The 20,722-nt window shown below is 45.5% G+C and overlaps 1 protein-coding gene across 1 annotated transcript in view; it reads right to left on the reverse strand.

The window, feature by feature from the left end:
- TDRD12 (tudor domain containing 12) overlaps positions 1–20,722 on the reverse strand; it is a gene marked incomplete at its 5' end in the record, with an annotated part of 96,334 nt that overhangs the window by 74,828 nt on the left and 784 nt on the right. Inside the window, 4 exons of the mRNA XM_062176006.1 lie at positions 8,716–8,801; positions 9,810–9,865; positions 15,448–15,567; positions 19,116–19,252. Of these exons, the coding sequence (XP_062031990.1) occupies positions 8,716–8,801; positions 9,810–9,865; positions 15,448–15,567; positions 19,116–19,252 (399 nt within the window). The remainder of the gene's footprint in view (positions 1–8,715; positions 8,802–9,809; positions 9,866–15,447; positions 15,568–19,115; positions 19,253–20,722) is intronic.

The raw sequence follows: 20,722 nt of genomic DNA on the forward strand, positions 1-20,722 counted from the left end.
CTCTCTGCTTACAGCCTGGGTAAGCAGTGGGAGATAGCCCAGGTGCTTGGGCCCCTGCACCCATGTGAGAGACCTGGAAGAAGCTCTTGGCTTCTGACTTCAGATCAGATCAGCTCAGCTCCAGCCACTGCAGCCATTTGGGGAGTGAACCAACAGATGAAGACCTTTCTCTATGTCTTTCTCTGTCTGTAACTCTACCTCTAAAATAAATAAATAAAATATTTTTAAAAAAAGATAAAGGACCAGCGCTGTGGTTCAGCAGGTTAGGGTCCAGGCCTGTGGTGCCAGCATCCCGCATTCCATGTGGGTGCTAATTCAGGTCTTGGCTGCTCCACTTCCAATCCAGCTCTATGCTATGACCTGGGCGGGCACTGGAGGATGGCCCAGGTCCTTGGGCCCCTGTGCTTGTGTGGGAGGCCCAGGGAAGGCTCCTGGCTCCTGGCTTCGGGTCAGCCCAGCTCCTGCCATTTCAGCTAGTTGAGCAGTGGACCAGTGGATGAAAGACCTCTCCCTCTCTGCTTCTCCTTCTCTCTCTGACTTTCAAATAGATAAATAAATCTTTTTTTAAAAAAAGATAATTAAAGTTTTAAAACTGTAGAAGGAAATCCAATTTTCCCAGCACCATTTATTGAATAGACTGTCCTTATTCCAGGGATTAGATTTGGATCTTTGGTCAAATATAAGTTGGCTGTAGATGTTTGGATTGATTTCTGGTGTTTCTATTCTGTTCCATTGGTCTATCCATCTGTTTCTGTACCAGTACCATGCTGTTTTGATAACAACTGCCCTGTAGTATGTCCTGAAATCAGGTATTGTGATGCCTCCGGCTTTGTTTTTGTTGTACAGGATTGCTTTGGCTATTCGAGGTCTTCTGTGTCTCCATATGAATTTCAGCATCATTTTTTCCAGATCTGAGAAGGTCTTCGGGATCTTGATGGGTATTGCATTGAATGTGTAAATTGCTTTTGGGAGAATAGACATTTTGATGATACTGATTCTTCCAATCCATGAGCATGGAAGATTTCTCCATTTTTTGGTATCCTCTTCTATTTCTTTCTGTAAGGTTTTGTAGTTTTCATCATAGAGATCTTTAACGTCTTTGGTTAAGTTTATTCCAAGGTATTTGATTATTTTTGTAGCTATTGTGAATGTGGTTGATTTTAGAAGTTCTTCCTCAGCCGTGGCATTGCCTGTGTATACAAAGGCTATTGATTTTTGTGCATTGATTTTATATCCTGCTACTTTTCCAAACTCTTCGATGAGTTCCAGCAGTCTCTTAGTAGAGTTCTTTGGGTCCCCTAAATAAAGAATCATATCATCTGCAAAGAGGGATAGTTTGAGTTCGTCCTTTGTATCCCTTTAATTTCTTTTTCTTGCCTAATAGCTCCACGTGCAGAAGCTTGAAGCAAGACCCATACCTATCACCTTACACAAAAATTCACTCAACATGGATTAAAGACTTAAATCTACGACCCGAATCCATCAAATTATTAGAGAGCATTGGAGAAACCCTGCAAGATATAGGCACAGGCAAAGACTTCCTGGAAAATACTCCAATAGCACAGGCAGTCAAAACCAAAATTAACATTTGGGATTGCATCAAATTGAGAAGTTTCTGTACTTCAAAAGAAACAGTCAGGAAAGTGAAGAGGCAACCAACAGAATGGGAAAAAATATTTGCAAACTATACTACAGATAAAGGATTGATAACCAGAATCTACAAAGAAATCAAGAAAATCCACAACAACAAAACAAACAACCCACTTAAGAGATGGGCCAAGGACCTCAATAGACATTTTTCGAAAGAGGAAATCCAAATGGCCAACAGACACATGAAAAAATGTTCAAGATCACTAGCAATCAGAGAAATGCAAATCAAAACCACAATGAGGTTCCATCTCACCCCGGTGAGAATGGCTCACATTCAGAAATCTACCAACAACAGATGCTGGAGAGGATGTGGGGAAAAAGGGACACTAACCCACTGTTGGTGGGAATGCAAACTGGTTAAGCCACTATGGAAGTCTGTCTGGAGATTCCTCAGAAACCTGAACATAACCCTACCATACAACCCAGCCATCCCACTCCTTGGAATTTACCCAAAGGAAATTAATTTGGCAAATAAAAAAGCCATCTGCACATTAATGTTTATTGCAGCTCAATTCACAATAGCTAAGACCTGGAACCAACCCAAATGCCCATCAACAGTAGACTGGATAAAGAAATTATGGGACATGTACTCCATAGAATACTATACAGCACTAAGAAACAACGAAACCCAGTCATTTGCAACAAGATGGAGCAATCTGGAAAACATCATGCTGAGTGAATTAAGCCAGTCCCAAAGAGAAAAATATCATTTGTTTTCCCTGATCGGTGACAACTGAGCGCCAAAGGGGAAACCTGTTAAGTGAAATGGACACTATAAGCAACAATGAATTGATCAGCTCCTGTCCTGACTTTAGATGTACAATGTAATACTTTATCCTTTTTAGTATTTGTTGTTGTTGTTGTTGTTCTAGTACTATTGGTTGAACTCAGTAATTAACACACAATTATTCTTAGGTGTTTAAATTTTAACTGAAAAGTGATCCCTGTTAAATCTAAGAGTGGAAAAAGAGAGGGAGGAGATGAACAATTTGGAACATGCTCAATCGGACTGGCCGCAAATGGTGGAGTTAGAAATGTGCCAGGGGATTCCAACACGATCCCATCAAGATGGCATGTACCAATGCCATCGCACTAGTCCAAGTGATCAATTTCAGCTCACAATCGATAGCTCTGATAGGTCTAAGAGTCAAAGAGATCACACAAACAAGACAAGTATCTGCTAATACTAACTGATAGAATCAAAAAGGGAGAAAAAGATCCAACATGGGAAGCGGGATACACAGCAGACTCATAGAATGGCAGATGTCCTAAACAACACTCTGGCCTCAGAATCAGCCCTCAAGGCATTCGGATCTGGCGGAAGAGCCCATGAGAGTATAGCAGGCATGGAAAGCCAAGATATCATGGAAAAAAAAAAAGACCTAAATGAATGATCTCTGTGAGTGAGATCCCGGTGGAAAGAACGGGGCCATCAAAGAAGGAGGTACCCTTCTCTGAAGGGAGGAGAGAACTTCCACTTTGACTATGACCCTATCGGAATAAGATCAAAGTCAGCGAACTCTAAAGGCTCCCATAGCCCTGGCAACTCATGACTAGAGCCTAGGGAGATTACTGACGCCATGAACAGGAGTGTCAAATTGTTAAATCAGCAACAGGAGTCACTGTGTACTTACACCCCATGTGGGATCTGTCCCTAATGTGTCGTCTAAAGCGAAGTGATGCTATAACTAGTACTGAAACAGTATTTTTATACTTTGCGTTTCTGTGTGGGCACAAACTGATGAGGTCTTTACTAAGTATATACTGAATTGATCTTCTGTATATAAAGAGAATTGGAAATGAAAAAAAAACAACCTGGTGTTAAAAAGGAAATGGCATAGAAAATTAATTAATTTGAAAAAAAATTATGTAGGATCTCTGTCTTTAATGTGCTGTACATTGCTATTTAATGCTATAATTAGTAATCCAATGGTAGTTTTTTCACTTTATGTTGCTATATGGGCAAAATGTTGAAATCTTTACCTAATATATACTAAACTGATCTTCTGTATATAAAGAGAATTGAAAATGAATCTTTACATGAATGGAAGGGGAAAGGGAGCGGGAAAGGGGAGGGTTGCGGGCGGGAGGGAAGTTATGGGAGGGGGGAAGCCATTGTAACCCATAAGCTATACTTTGGAAATTTATATTCATTAAATAAAAGTTTAATAAAAAAAAAACTGTAGAAGGAATGATGGAAAAAGTAAACCTCACCGTAGCAAACTAAGAATGTCTGATAGGGCCTGGCGCTGTGGTGTTGCAGGTAAAGCTGCTGCCTGCAGTGCTGGCATGGCATATAGGTGCCAGTTCTAGTCCCAGCTGCCCCACTTCTGATCCAGCTCTCTGCTATGGCCTGGGAAAGCAAAAAATGGCCCAAGTCATTGGGCTCCTGCACCCCTGTGTGAAACCCAGAGGAAGCTCCTGGCTCCTGGCTTTGGATTGGCGTAGCTCCAGCCATCGCAGCCAGTTGGGGAGTAAACCAGCAGATGGAAGACCTCTCCCTCTCTCTCTCTCTTTCTCTCTCTCTCTGCCCCTCCTTCTATCTCTGTGTAACTCTGACTTTCAAACAAAAGAAATAAATCTTTAAAAAAAATGGCAGTTATCTGCATAGCTTCAAAGTATCTCCCTGTAAGATACTAATTTCAAAAGGAAAAGCAGCAACTCTGTACAGGAAAAACCTGGCAAGCATTACATTAACCAGGTGACCAACTCTGAAGGCCACTAGTGACCAGACAGCTGGACAGCTGCAGCCCCTGCAGTGAGGCGCTGAGAGGGGCACAATCACCATCACCTCTGTACCACTGCCAACACGCACGACCTCAGTCTGATCGTGAGCACATCAGGCCAAGTCAAACTGAACATTCCTCTGCAGCATAACTGACCAGGACTCTTCAGAAGTGTCAAGGCCACGGAGGAAGACTGAAGAACTGTTCCAGACTCTGGGAGACTAACCGGACAGGACACTAGAGGCAAGGTGGGGGCCTGGCTCAGACCCTGGACCAGAAAAAGGAAACCAGTGGGAACACTGCAACACTCCGGTGAGGGCCAAGGTCTCTTTAACAGTATTTACTCATGTTAATCTGCCAGTTTTAATGACTACACTGCGGCTCTGTATGACGCTAACATTAGGAAAACAAGGTAAACCACATCCAAATATCTCCACACTATTTCTGAAGCTCCTCTGAAAATCTAAAATTCTTTTAAAAAATTAAATTCATGAGGAAGGCACTGTGTGTGGGCTCCAGGAGGCCCTGGATCCACACCACCCTGCCACTCTGTCCCAGGTGCAGAACTGCACCCAGGGCAGCAGCAGGTACTTCAGGAGCGGCTCATGTGTGCCATCTCCTTCTCTGCACTCGTGAATTCTTTAAAAGGCCACAAACACACTGTGAACAAAGCTCCAAGCAGGGGTAAGCTGTGACCTGACATGGCAGCAATGAGTCATTTATACAAATCATAAGAAAACAACAGTTCAGACTTAGTACTATAATAATTTTTGCCTATCACTAAATAAAATGAAGTAATTTTTTAAAATAATGAATAGAAAATACACAGTCCTAAGAGAGAAAAACTGCCAGCCCAGAATACTATATCCTGCAAAGCTCTCATTTGTGAATGAAGGTGAAATTAAGACTTTTCATAGCAAACAGAAATTGAAAGAATTTGTTGCCACTCATCCTGCCCTGCAAAAGATGCTTAAAGATGTGTTACACACAGAAACACAGAAACATGGTCACCAATATGAAAGAAGGTAAAGGAAGGAAACCTCACAGCAAAAGATCACAGGAAGCTCAATTTCTCTTTGACATAGAATTAAACTCTGATGCTCTGTTAAATCAATGTGTTAAAGTAGTCTATTATGTTCTCTTGATGTCTGTTAAATTCTAATTGTTCAAAAACAGCTGAATTTTTATTAAGAGCTATGGGTTATTTAAATATGTGCTTATTTTCAAAGATTTGAATAATCACCTTGTAACAATGATCAAATTTGGTCTATGTTATGTCATGATTTTAAGGAATCTTATTTCAACCAGACATTTTGGATTTTGAGCCTTCTTGGCATTCTTGACAGGCATTCAAAAAATCAAAGTTTCAAACAATCTGGTCTCTAAAATTGCCAGTAAATCCTGGACTTTGGTTTTTCCAGTTTGGGCCTAACTGAAAAAATCGAAGGACCTATGTCTCTCATCTTATAGAGACACCAACTAATCAGGCTATTTGGATTATATTAGAAGGACTGTCAAGATGTGATGTGGTACCAGACTTTAAGTTTCTATAATGGAAAATGCTATTAATACAAATGTTTGAGAATTAAAAAGTCTAATGATCTTGTGTTACTAGACATGATAGTTATCTTAATGAGAAAGCCCCAGAGGCCTAAAGGGTTAAATACTTGTAAAATCCTACAGGTGCTTTCAAAAATACTGTGAAGTAAGCAAGTGCCTCTTGTTGGTTGATGAGTTTATAATTTTAAACATGGCGACTTAAAGTCTTTTGTCATCCATAGTTATATATGATATGCTGCTCATAAAACTAAAGCGTTGTTGGTTCTGTGTTTAGCTGTCCTCCTATAGGTTCCTATGGACTTTTTCCAGCCACTTTTATTGTATTCAGTACTTTGGGATGGCTCTATATAAACAGATGAAGCCAATAATGTATTAACAGTACCAACTGAGAGAAAGTATGGTTAACTGAGGTTACTAAAAACAAAAAGCAATTCAAATCAATTGGCAATCTACAAAAAGAGTTAAAGATTTTAAAAGCTATTATTAAAATTGCTATATTGGTCTATTATGCTATGTTATATGTGTGTACATATTGTATGTCCACATGGGGAAATTTTATTAAGAGTTTTATTTTAAATGGCTTATAGATAAGATTGTTCATAAATTTAAGCTGCTAAAATCAATCAAAGATACATTTTAATTTGTGTGACCTGAATCTGTGTATCATATGTTTTAAACGTATTGGTAGAAAGAAACTAAAAACATTTTAGATGGTTGTGCTTAAGTTTACTGGCTAAACAAACTACACCATGTTAGATATTTAAGAGGTGTTTTCAAATACATGATTCTTAAAATTTATAGAAGGCATTGGACCTTCTGGTAAATGTTTTCTTAAGTTGTTATCTAATGGTTGAAACGGTTTGCTAAGTATTCATGTAATATTGCTATTGTCAGCAAGCGATCTAGGACTTGCTCCCTCATTTCTCTATTCTAAGCCCAACTTGTTCTTTCATTTCTCTATTCTCTTCAAGGTAGGAAACTAATTCTATTATGAAGGAATCTGTAGGACGCACAATTTAATCTTTAGACCTTATAAAAGAGATGGCTAACATTTTTCTGTAATAGCATAGCCAAAATAAGAACTTAAATAATAATTTCACAGCTAGATTCACTTCGCCATCAGCGAAGTATACAGTAAGTAGGAAAAAAACTCCCTTTCAGACCAAAGGGAAAGAAAGTTTTAAAGTGAGAATATAATTTTCCTCATGGGCATTGTCTACCTTAGAAAAACTACTACAGAACATGCCTGTGACTATAGACTTGTAGTTCAGGCCACCGAAGATTAGAGATGGGACTTGGGCACTCCCTTGACTTGCATCCTCTGGTCTGCTTTAACACAAACCAGGAGGAAAAGAAAGCTCGGCATCAGAAGCAATGGGTGGCAGGCCTATTAATGGCTGATCTGTACAGTGATCTGCCCTCAAGGAGACCCAACAGGCCAGTCCACTGCAGTGGCTTTCAATGTGGTAAGCCTGGGCTTCAGCAGAAGTCAGCTTGTGAAGAGCCCTGGCAGCTCTTCCAAGAGCTGGATCACTGGAAATGGACCTGCCCTGGAGTCGAAGGATGCCCAGGTCAGAGCCACAGATCTTATTGGCTCTAAGCTGAAAAGCCCTTCACTCAGCCCAACTTCCAAAGTGACCACTGCAGCTGAGGGGTGGTCAAGTAGGGTCAGCAACATTGCAGGCAGAACTGTAAATTTCTTGTTAGAGATGCCACCTGCCTTTACCTGGCCAGCTCCCCTCCCAGGCCAGCCAAGTAATGAAAGTCAACAGAGTGCCATCCCCTAGGAGGTTCACACCTCCCTTAGGATATACCCCATGTGAAGAGATAGATAGGTCTGGGCCTCTGAATTTACAAGGCCTAAAGCCCACCAGATTATTATCAAGCCCCTTCTGTCAGGTTCTATTTGCCTCTCAATCAGAAAAATTACTTGTAGCTTAGACAGCACCTTTCTTAGCTCCTCTAATAATGACTCTGTCCTTTGTTCTAGGCCCTGTCTAGTGCACTTGGGCCTCATTCCTTTGTAATCATAACCTCTACTCTACCACCAATGGCTCTACTCCCAACCTGTGTGTACTGATGGTCCTCTTCCCCACTTAATGCTGTATAATTGTTCAAACCTGGTAAATGCCACTCTTAGGATCATTGGTTACTATCCTCACTCTGTCTTTTATGACCTTGTCTAAATATGATCAGAGTCGGCGAACTTGGAAGGCTTCCATAGCCTTGGCAACTCATGACGACAGCCTAGGATGGTTACTGGCGCCATAAACTAGAGTGTCAATTTGTTGGGTCAACAACAGGAGCCACTGTGCACTTGCTCCTCATGTGGGATCTCTGTCCTTAATGTGCTGTACATTGTGATTTAATGCTATAACTAGTACTCAAACAGTATGTTTCACTTTGTGTTTCTATGTGGGTGCAAACTGTTGAAATCTTTATACTAAATTGATGTTTTGTATATAAAGAGAATTGAAAATGAATCTTGATGCAAATGGAAGGGGAGAGGGAGTGGGAGAGGGGAGGGTTGTGGGTGGGAGGGAAGTTATGGGAGGGGGAAGCCATTGTAATCCATAAGCTGTACTTTGGAAGTTTATATTCATTAAATAAAAGTTAAAAAAAAAAAGAAAATACACAGTCCTGGCTACTTTTAACTTAGACTTTGAAATATTCAGATGATTTCTATGCTGCATGAATTATACTGTTTGATTTGGCATTTATTCATTGTTTTACTAAAGTAGAATTTAAAATAGAATTTAAAATTTAAAATACAACTTACTTTTTCATTCTTTATGGTTACATAAAGGTAAACCTCAAAAGTGTCTTCTTCCACAGCACATAATTTGGCTTCTACCTGGGTAGTTGCTAGATGGCACAAAAGAAAACCCAAATCAGCTGACATTAAAAGCGTTCTTGAGAAAATCAGGGCTATTTCCCAACTGTTAATCTCTGCCAACCACGATAAAGTTCCCAGTGCCAAAATGACCAAAGCCTTCCCAGGAGCCATGAGAAAGGCTCCTCTGCCAGTGGTGTAAGTAAGCCCTTTACCCCATCAACAGCATCCTCCTGCCGCCCTTCAAATGCCTCCCCCTCCAGGATACTCCTTGGTCCGCCCAATGCTCGGCCTCATGCAAACCCCCATTCTCACTTCCCAGAAGCCCCAGAGGGCTCTCAAGGGCCCAAATTCCAAACCTAGCAACCCCTCCAACCTCCAGTTCCTTCCAACATCAGAGCACTTGGTTTTCCTTTCCCCAGTGTCGCAGGACAGCCCAGAAGAGAAGGCAGGACCCAATTAGGCACCAGGCAGTCCCACAGGCATTTCCCACTCCCTAACTCTTCTGAACAGCCTACAGCCTTAAGAAGCAGAGTCACCAGGCTTCTGACTGCCAGCGGTTAGGACAGATGCCACAAGAGACACTGGCATGAAATTAAGAGAGCCCACTAAACAGGTCGTCAATGACACTTTACACATCTTAAATCAGCAACTGATTATTATATAGCAAACACTCACTATCATCTCGCTCACTGAAGAAAGCTAGGCTTTCCAGCAATTGCTGGTCTAATAAAATCCGTGTCCATTTACTCTGCAGAGTTGCAGCTTTTATGCAAGCAAAGAAGTGGACATTATTACCGTGCAGGCATCCCTCCACACAAAAGGCCCCTTTCTGACTTCAGCTGTCACTACTGACCTCCCCGTTCACCTACAAAGCTGCAGGGGTGCTGAGTACTGGGCAGAAGCAGCTGCAGGTAACTTAGGGAAACCTGCGAAGAGGGTCAAACAGCTAGGCAGGCATCTGGCCAAGCCCACAGCCACAGAAGGCTGAGCGACCTAGGCAGCAGTTCAAAGCAGGCTCTGAGTGCGCACCGGCTTACCTTTCAGGACGTTCTGAAAGTACTGAATAGCGGCACTGTCCCACTTATTGGCAGGTCTGAAACAGTGAACAGGGCAACTTCATTAAACAAAACCCCAAGGCTAGTACACTAACCTTGCTTTGTAAACCACACACAGGGCTCTTTCTGCATGACCAATCAAGCACACGATGCACACAACAGAGAGCATAGCTCTGGCCCTGCTCTGGGTAGGGATGAAGACCCCAGCTGCTTCCTGTGACACACCCCTCCCCACACTGCTGCCTGCACCAACACAAACTCACATCCCAGGAGTCCCACTGAGGTGACCTGTGCTCACCACCTGGCACCGTCTGCTGCAACATCAGTTACCTGTGACAAATCAAAACACAAGCTCCCTGGGGCAGCGATTCTGAGATCACTGCGTCTCCACAGGTTGGCACAGAGCGGGATCAGTACACGCTGGCTAAGCCAACAGTGTAGGGGCGGCTGTGGGGAAGTGGCTGCTATGGTCCTCACTCTGCCCACTACAGCACCCATTCGCCACCTCCCATGTGATCTTCATCAGCTTAACCTTTCTACATCTTGCCTATGCTTTGGAAAGAAAATCACAGGAAAAGGTATAGGCAGTAAAAATCAGGAGAAACCAGTATTTAGAAGGAACAAAAATAAAATAAAAATTCAAGATCGGAATAATATATTTTACATTTCTCTTGTTTGGATCTATCAGTTATGCTACCACCATACTTCAAGAGTTATATTAGTTTTTTAAATGTTTATTCATTTTTACTTATTTGAAAGGCAGAGCATCAGAGAGGGCAAGAGAGAGAAATCTTCTATCTCCTGGTTCACTCTCCAAATGTCTCCAACAACTGGGCCTGGACCATGCCGAAACCAGGAGCCAGGAACTCCATTCAGGTCTCCCTCATAGGTGGCAGGTACTCGGGATTTGATCCACTATTTGCTGTCTCCTAGGGCATTAGTAGGAAGCTGTCCTGGAAGTGGGTAGCCAGGACTTAAATCAGGTACTCCAGTATGGAACCAAAGGTGCCCCAAGCAGTGGCTTAATCTGCCGTATCACAAGATCCATTCCTTCCAAGAGTTGTTTTAAAGATCAAATGAGGTGGGCAGTGCTGTGGCGCAGCAGGTTAAGGCCCCAGCCTGCAGTGCTGGCATCCCATATGGGCACTGGTTCATGTTCTGGCTGCTCCTCTTCTGATCCAGTTCTATGCTATGGCCTGGGAAAACAGTAGAGGATGGCCCAAGTCCTTGGGTCTCTGCACCTGCATGGAAGACCCAGAAGAAACTCTTGGTTCCTGGCTTCGGATCAGCTCAGCTCTGGACACTGCGGTCATTTGGGTAGTGAACCAATGGAATGGAAGACCTCACTCTCTCTCTGACTCTATTTCTAACTCTTAAAAAAAAAAAAAAAAGATCAAATGAGGAAGTATATAGAAAACATTTACCCCACAGCCTAGACAGAATCAATGTTCAAAAGTAGTAGTTATTTTTACTAAAAAAGGTATTGTCTACACTACATCTAGAAAATTACAGGGGGCAGGTGTTGTGGTGTACCAGGTGGAGCCACCGTCTGTGAAGCCACCATCCCATTATGGTTCATTTCCAGGCTGCTCTACTTCCAATCCAGCTCCCTGCTGATGGACTAGGAAAAGCAGCAGAAGGTAGCCCAAGTGCTTGGGCCACTGCTACCAACATGGGAGACCCAGATGAAGCTCCCACATTCCACCTGGCCCAGAACCAGCCATTGTGGCCACCTGGGAAGTAAGCCAGTAGATAGAAGATACTTCTCTAGCTCGCTCGCGCGCTCTCGCTCTCTCTCTCTCTAACTCTGACTTTCAAATAAAAAAGTTACAAGGATAAAGTACAATATAGCAGTTCTAAAACTGCTCACATAAAAAATACTTAATGAGCTTTTCTTTTTTAACAAATATTAAACTTCTAATAAGATAAAGTCAAATAAATGAAGAGAAATATCAATCTAAAATAACAGGTAAATCAGATCAGTCTCTCTACACACACACACAATAAACACTAAAGAGTTACCCAGCTTCGCAAGTGAAAAAATGCAAGTTAAAACAAGAGATCATGTTCACCCAGCAAACAAGCAGAAATTAAAAAGCCTATTAACAGGGATGGTGCTGTGGTGCAGCAGGTAAAGCCACTGCCTGCAGTGCTGGCATCGCATATGGGTGTCAGTTCGAGTCCCAGCTGCTCCTCTTCCAATCCAGCTCTCTGCTATGGCTTGGGAAAGCAGTAGAAGATGGCCCAAGTCCTTGGGCCCCTGCACCCATGTGAGAAGACCTGGGGGAAGCTCTTGGCTCCTGGCTTCAGATCGGCACAGCTCTGGCCATTGCAGCCAACTGGGGAGTGAAACCAGCAGATGGAAGACCTCTTTCTCTGCCTCTCCTCTGTGTAACTCCTTCGAGTAGATAAACAAAATCTTTTTTTAAAAAAGCCCATTAATGAGGTTGTATAGGAAAAGAAACTCCAATAATGATAGTATAAATTGCTATAATCTTTCTGGAGGGAAATCTGACAAATCTGTCAAAAACTATAATACACATTAAGAAAACTATTTTTAATAACATGTGAATGCAAAGATATCACCTGCCAAAGATGATGATGAAAACCCAGTGAGAAAAGTTACTCTTGGGGCCGGCACCATGGCATGGCTGGTTAAGCTGCTGCCTGCAACACCAGCATCCCATATAGGTGCCTGTTTAAGTCCTGGCTGCTCCACTTCCAATACAGTTAATGCTCCTGGGAAAGCAGTGGAAGATGGACCAAATCCTTGGGCCCCTGCCACATGTTTGGGAAACTAGATGGAGTTCCAGGCTCCGGGCTTCAGCCTGGCTCAGTCTCAACCATCACAGCCATCTAAGGAGTAAACCAGCAAATGGAAGATCTCTCTCTCCCTTTCTTTTTAACTCTTTAAAAAAAATTTCTTGGAAATTAAAAAAAAAAAATTACTCTTAAGTCCTTCACCTACCCCAGGGGTATCCTGATGGTGGAAAAGACCCCAGTAGTCCTGGAAAGGGGGTCCTATTAAGAAGGGGGTGAGAAGGACGGGAAACAGGTTGCCCAAGGGGTAGTTAGGTAGCACAAGCTGGTGCCCCAACCACACCTGGATGGCCTGCAGCTGGCTGCTCTGCAAGAGGAGCAGCACAGGGGCTGCTCTGCCTGGTCTCCTCACTTGTAGAGCAAAAGTGTACAAGCATGGAGCAGGATGGCCAGAGAGCAGCCAAGCAGGACACACTGACCCAAGCAGAGACAAGCTGGCTTATTAGAGCATACTATTCTGAGGCTGGTCCCAAGAGTGATGCATTCACCTCCCAAGGGAACTGGGGTGATGGGCATGGTGGGGAGTGGAGGATGAGGTCTCCAAAGGGGCCACAGAGCAGAGGTAACTTCCGAGTTCAGGGTGCACAGTGCACCAGTACCAGGTTATGCAAATGGAGACAGGACTGGGCTGCTCCCTATATAGCCTTTCTTCCATTAACACCACAGTCTGGGAAGTGAGAGACAGAGGAGCTCCAGGTGAGAGTGGCTGCCCCACAGACTACAGAAACAGAAATGCAGCCCTCAGTAGTGCTCCTTAAAGAGCAGAGATCACAGGCACACAGAATACAACCTGGTGCAGGGGCCCACTCTAGGCAAACATCACACAATAACCACATACCAGAAAGAAGGAGCTGTGACAGGGATGTGTGTATACCTCAGCAGCTATGTAAGTTACGTGGATATACCCACATTCTTATGGGAACACACAGCACAAAATGGCTTGAAAATCCAGCTGGCTGTCAAGAAGGAACTGGTTAAATTCAATAACCATATCGGTCATAGCCAACCATGAAAAAGACTCAAAGTGGTTAGGAGAGGGATATGGATTGGCAAAGAACCTCCACAGCTACTCCTAAGTTAATTCTGCAAACAAGAGAGCCTGTTCTCTTCCTAAGAAAGTCCATGCCCACAGAGGTGCCTAACCTCACGGACAGAGGGTGGGAGCCAGGCTCCCACAGGTGTGCAAGTGCACCAATGGAGGGCAGGATCCAGGCCCACAGAGATGTGTGTAAGTGCACCGACAGAGGGCAGGATCCAGGCTCACAGGGGTGTGTAAGTGCACCGACAGAGGGCAGGATCCAGGCTCACAGGGGTGTGTAAGTGCACCGACAGAGGGCAGGATCCAGGCTCACAGGGGTGTGTAAGTGCACTGACAGAGGGCAGGATCCAGGCTCACAGGAGTGTGTAAGTGCACCGACAGAGGGCAGGATCCAGGCTCACAGGGGTGTGTAAGTGCACCGACAGAGGGCAGGATCCAGGCTCACAGGGGTGTGTAAGTGCACCGACAGAGGGCAGGATCCAGGCTCACAGGAGTGTGTAAGTGCACCGACAGAGGGCAGGATCCAGGCTCACAGGGGTGTGTAAGTGCACCGACAGAGGGCAGGATCCAGGCTCACAGGGGTGTGTAAGTGCACCGACAGAGGGCAGGATCCAGGCTCACAGGGGTGTGTAAGTGCACCGACAGAGGGCAGGATCCAGGCTCACAGGGGTGTGTAAGTGCACCGACAGAGGGCAGGATCCAGGCTCACAGGGGTGTGTAAGTGCACCGACAGAGGGCAGGATCCAGGCTCACAGGGGTGTGTAAGTGCACCGACAGAGGGCAGGATCCAGGCTCACAGGGGTGTGTAAGTGCACCGACAGAGGGCAGGATCCAGGCTCACAGGGGTGTGTAAGTGCACCGACAGAGGGCAGGATCCAGGCTCACAGGGGTGTGTAAGTGCACCGACAGAGGGCAGGATCCAGGTTCACAGGGGTGTGTAAGTGCACCGACAGAGGGCAGGATCCAGGCTCACAGGGGTGTGTAAGTGCACCGACAGAGGGCAGGATCCAGGCTCACAGGGGTGTGTAAGTGCACCGACAGGCAGGATCCAGGCTCACAGGGGTGTGTAAGTGCACCGACAGAGGGCAGGATCCAGGCTCACAGGGGTGTGTAAGTGCACCGACAGAGGGCAGGATCCAGGCTCACAGGGGTGTGTAAGTGCACCGACAGAGGGTAGGATTCAGACTCACAGGGTGTGTAAGTGCACCGACAGAGGGCAGGATCCAGGCTCACAGGAGTGTGTAAGTGCACCAACAGAGGGCAGGCTACAGGCTCACAGTAGTGTGGGATCCAGACTCACAGGGTGTGTAAGTGCACTGACGGAGGGCAGGATCCAGGCTCACAGGGGTGTGTAAGTGCAGAAAGAGGGTAGGATCCAGGCTCACAGGGGTGTGTAAGTACACCAATGGAGGGTGGGAAGGTCACAGCCTGCACAGCCCACAGAGTCCTCCAGGAGGAGAGAGGCATGTGGTCAACTTTTTTTTAATGCTCCAGCAGTTTTATTTCATGAGAGCTTTTCTTTAGAATGACTCTACTACTTTTTGTAAGTTTTTTTTAAGTCAAAAGGCAAGGAGCTCAGGCCCGGGAGGGGGTGCCTGAGAATTCTGCTCACAGCCAGGTTTGACCAGCACTGACTCAGAGGCTGCCTCCTGCAGAACCCAGAACTTCAAAACCTGCTCACGGGTAACTGATGGCACGTAAATGCAGACACGAACTGAAGGCGTTTACTCATGATTCCCGTGACTTCAGAACTGTACTTACACAATCTCGGCGCTGTCTTCACAGAAGTCAATGTGTAACGTAACAGGCTTCATGCAGTACAACCGGAATTTTTTTGCTCTGTAGGGAAGCTGCATAAATGATTCCACTGCAACTCGGATGCTTACAAATGAAGCAGAGATAGTTCCATTATAAACAAACACAATACAGAATAGACTCCTTTATAGTTCACCTATGTAATTAACATGCTTGCCATAAAACAAAGTAAAGAGACATCCCTTTCTGATTCTAACACAGCCTCCAACAGATGCTTGGAGACATCTGGCCAAGGGGACAAAAACTGCTTCTCGGAGGGTGGAAAAAAATCTTTCTGTAAACACAGAGAGATCCTACATAGTTACTCAGTGTATCTGTGGCATCGAAATTTCATGGCACAGGGGCAGGAATTTAGGGAGATTGTATCTGGTGAGGCTCCTAAGGTTAAGAAACACTGTGCAGCTGTCACTGTGGCGCAGGTGAAGGGACCACCCGTGGCACCTGTGTCCATGCAAGTGCCAGCTTGGGCCCAGATCCACTGCCAATTCAGCTCCTTGCTAATGCGCCTGGGATATCAGTGGAAGACAATTCAAGTACTTGGGTCCCTGTGCCTACGTGGGAAACTCAGATGGAGTTCTGGGTTCCTGGTTTTGGCTTGGCTGTTGTGGGTGTTTGCAGGTGTAAACCAAAGGATGAAAGATACACTTCTCTTTCTCTCCTTTTCTGTCACTCTGCCTTTCATACCATAAATCAGAAGGAGGGAGGGAGAAGGGAAAGGAGGGAAAGAAGGAACAGAAATACTGCCCAGGGGCAGGCATGTGGCCAACCTGCTGGGATGCTGCTTGGGATGCCCTGATCTTGTGTCAAAATACCTGGGCTCCAGTTCTTGTTCCACACCCAATCTCAGCCTCCTGCTGGTGCAGGCCCTGGGAGGCAGCAGGTAGCTGGGTCTCTGCCACCCACAGGAGAGACCACATTGAGTTTCCAGTTCCTGGCTCCAGCATGGCCTACCCAGGGCTACTGTAGGTATTTTGGAAGTGAAACAAGAAGGCACGCGTTCTCGTTCTCTCTCTCTCTCTCTCTGTCTCTCTGCCTTTCAAATACATAAAAAGTTAAAAATAAAAGGAAACACTGAATAACAATGAATAAGCCTGTGAAATAAATTCCATCTAATACATGAACAGAATTACCCCAACACTGCTGACTATGAACAGTTGTTTTAATAATTAGTATTTGCCAACTTTGCACAAAACAGCTGATGGACAGCAAGATGACAAATAAGGCAAGCAACAGACATGTCAACATATTTCTTCACCGTCAAGCAGCTCTCTTCCCTAAATCCCTACCCTTTGTCTCAGACAGGTTAGAGCTCTACTTAATCATTTGATTCTCTTGCCAAAAATAAACTCAAAACACCAAATACAAAAGGAAAAGCTCCCCAGATGGCTAAACACAGTAAGTACTTTAAAAAAAAATTTATTTGGCCGGCGCCATGGCTTAACAGGCTATTCCTCTGCCTTGCGGTGCCGGCACACTGGGTTCTAGTCCCAGTTGGGGCGCCGGATTCTATCCCGGTTGCCCCTCTTCCAGGCCAGCTCTCTGCTATGGCCCGGGAAGGCAGTGGAGGATGGCCCAAGTGCTTGGGCCCTGCACCCACATGGGAGACCGGGAGAAGTGCCTGGCTCCTGGCTTCGGATCAGCACGATGTGCTGGCCGCAGCGGCCATTGGAGGGTGAACCAACGGCAAAAAGGAAGACCTTTCTCTCTGTCTCTCTCTCACTATCCACACTGTCAAAAAAAATTTATTTATTTGAAAGAGTTACACGGGGGGGGGAGGGGGGGTCTTCCATCCACAGGTTCACTCTCCAATTGGTCACAATGGCTGGAGCTGTGCAGATCTGAAGCCAGGAGCCAGGAACTTCTTCCAGGTCTTCCTGCACACAAGTGCAGGGGCCCAAGGAGTTGGGACATCATCTACTGCTTTTTCAGGCCATAGCAGAGAGCTGGATCAGAAGTGAAGCAGCCTGGCTTTTTAACCAGCACCTATATGGGATGCCGGCACTGCAGTTGGTGGCTGTACCCGCTATGCCACAGCGCTGACCCCAAGTACTTTTATAACCATTATGGTCACAGAGGTGCAGAATCCCAAGCTGGGGAGGCACCTACTTTTCCCTTAAGTATCTGCAAACCCTCCATGTCTGATGAGCCCTTCTGCCACGAAACTCCTCTACGTGAGAGACCTCTTACTGCACCGAAGGCTAGTTGGCTCTGCTCTTTTTGCAGTGGAATAAGAGTCCTTGTGTTTGCCTATTAAATGGACATCCTCTTACTCTGGGACAAACCATGGGACAATTATCACTAAACACCAACAGTGACTTGTGCTAGCTTTTTCTCTTTTTTAACATTTATTTATTTGAGAGGTAAAGTTATAGACAGAGAGAGGGAAAGACAGAGAGGTTGGTCTTCCATTCTCTGGCTCACTCCCCAAATGGCTACAATGGCCAGAGCTGGGCCAATCCGAAGCCAGGAGCTTCTTTGGGTCTCCCACATGGGTACAAGGGCCCAAGTACTTGGGTCATCTTCTGCTGTCCTCCAAGGCCATGAGTAGGGAGCTGGATTCGAAGTGGAGCAGCTGGGATTTGAACAGGTGCCCATATAGGATGCTGGCACGGCAGGCAAAGACTTAACCTACTATACCATAGCGCCAGCCTTGTGTGCTGGCATGTTCCCCCCCACCCAAAACCATTTATTAAAACTTCATGCATGTTTTATAAATACAACTTTAGGAACACAGTGATGTGCTAATGTTTTCTAGTGAGCTGGTACATGCAGTCCCACAGTCAATGAAGGTTACAGTCAGGATGAGCCTGAACTGTCTCCGCACCCTATGTGATAGCCAAACCTTTACTCTGTGAAGCAGAACAATCAGGAATACGCACTTGGGTGTATAATCTGCTCTCTGCCACCTGAGGTTGGCCATCAATTTCCTCCTCTGTGGAGACACGGAGAGTTTCTCTCTACCTCCTGGTAGCGTCTTTCTGACAGGCAAACCACACCATCCCACTAAGAGAACAGGACAGAGAGCAGCTGGCACAGGGCACCCAGGAGATGAGAAGGGAACAGCCTGAACCTGCCCTGGCCCCACCCTAGGCAGGCAAGTGGAGAAAGGCCACAGTCACTCTCTCCGTCCTCATTAGGACCATTTGCTCCTCTAGTCAATAAACGCAGATCTGAACTGCAGTCTTCCTTCGTGACTTGTCTGAAAGTCAGAGACAGACACACAGGTGCCTATCCAACGGTTGATTCATTTCTCAAATGCAGCAACAGCCAGGCTGAACCCAGGAGTCCAGAACTCAGTCTCCCATGTGGGTGGCGGGGATGCAACTGGAGCCATCATCTGCTGCCTCCCAGGGGGTGCGCTGGCAGAAAGCTAGACTGGAGAGTGGAGCTGTGATCCAGGCACTCTCATGTGAAACACAGGCATCCAAATCTGACTTAATCACCGTACCAAACGCCTGTCCCAAGTTTTCATTTCTTAAGGCACAAAAACTCTCAATTTCTTCTTTCCGCCAAAGGTAATCCCCTTACTTTAAAAACTGACATCCTCCTTTAAAATTCATAATTATCTCCTTAAAGAGAGTAAGGCAAACAGACATAAAACCACACATACGTACTTTTTAGATTTTACTGGGATGTACCTGGCGAAGTCTACAAGGAAACACTCTGCCAGGTAATGGTCTGCTGAAGACATGATTGACTTAATGACGGCCCTGCACCAGCACTTTAGCTCCGGACAATAAACCACGCAGACCTACAAAACAGAAGGCAGGCTTTATTACGTTCAGCAGTAAAACCTCTAGTCACGTGATGACAGCTCTAAAGGCCCTCTCAAAATCATCGCAGCCTATACCCAACTTACAGAAGATGACACAGGTGTAGGAGCCTGCCCAAACTGAGCACTGTCTCCCAGGAAAAGGCCCCCCAGAAAACAGAGATCAGCTGAAAGGAAAGTGCCAAACGGGAAGAATTCCAGCTCACCAATACAGAAGGAATGGGAGAAATCACCATATTGAAAAAAAATGAGGGGCCCATGCTGTGGCATATCCTGTAAAGCCACCATCTGCAGTGCTGGCATCCTATATTGGCGCCGATTCGAGCCCCGGCTGCTCCACTTCCGATCCAGCTCTCTGCTATGGCCTGGGAAAGCAGTAGAAGACGGCCCAAGTCACTGGACCCCTGAACCTGGCGTGGGAGTCCAGGATGAAGCTCCTGGTTCCTGGCTTCGGATCGGCACAGCTCTGGCTCTCGCAGCCAACTGGGGAGTGTACCAGGGAGTAGAAGACCTCTCTCTCTCTCTCTCTCTGCCTCTCCTCTCTGCATAACTCTGACTTTCAAATAAATAAATCAATCTTTAAAAAAAAAAAAAAGAAAACAAATGAAAGTGGATTCGGGCAGTGACAGTCACTGAATGGAGAGAGCATGAAGTCAAACACTCACAGCAGTGCCACGAAGGAGGGGCCACCCTAGCAAGGCTTGCAAGTGGCGCTCTCTCCCATGTTAAACCCACGTGAAGATAACAGCACACCTGTTCTTAAAAACAAGTGACCCTAAATCTATTCACAGTGTCCTGTTTAACCACCTCTCCACAAAAGGACAAGGGAGAAAGTGCTAACCTCCTGGTTAAATGCTCACTGTGAGGAGGCCATCATGCTTTCCCAAACACAGACTACACTTAAAGGACCACTGACCCTGTTCCATCCCTCCAGTAAGTCACTGGTATGGAAAAATAACAAATTGGTCACTAATGACATTTGTGGGCACGAGGGAAGGAATTCAGATGAGGTCTTATCTCCCTCCTAACGAGTGTTCATGTCCTTCCCCTCCGTGCTATTACAGAAGTTCACACTTGGAACGATGGCTGACCCAAGAGAAAATCAAACCACAGCAATGGTGGCTGGGGCTGCACGAAAGCAAAGAAGCCCTGATGTGGAGCACAGAGCAGAAACAATCCCAAGTCGGTCAAAGCCATGAGCAACCAAAGAGGGAGGCACTGGCCCAGAACTGCAAACCCCAGGTCCTCTTTGCCAAGGTCTGTATACCTGCCCTGGCTCCCACCGCCAGGAAGACAGCCCTAACATCTGGATCTGGATGACATCTACCCCATTGCCCCACTTGGACCTTACACAAGCACCACCCCCTGCCACCATCAGCCTGAGTCTCATGCAACCCAAAAACCTAACACAAGGCAACAACCATGAACGTTAAAATACTCTAATCACAT

The sequence above is a fragment of the Lepus europaeus genome, chromosome 19 (genome assembly GCF_033115175.1).
Source record: "Lepus europaeus isolate LE1 chromosome 19, mLepTim1.pri, whole genome shotgun sequence".
NCBI lineage: Eukaryota > Metazoa > Chordata > Mammalia > Lagomorpha > Leporidae > Lepus > Lepus europaeus.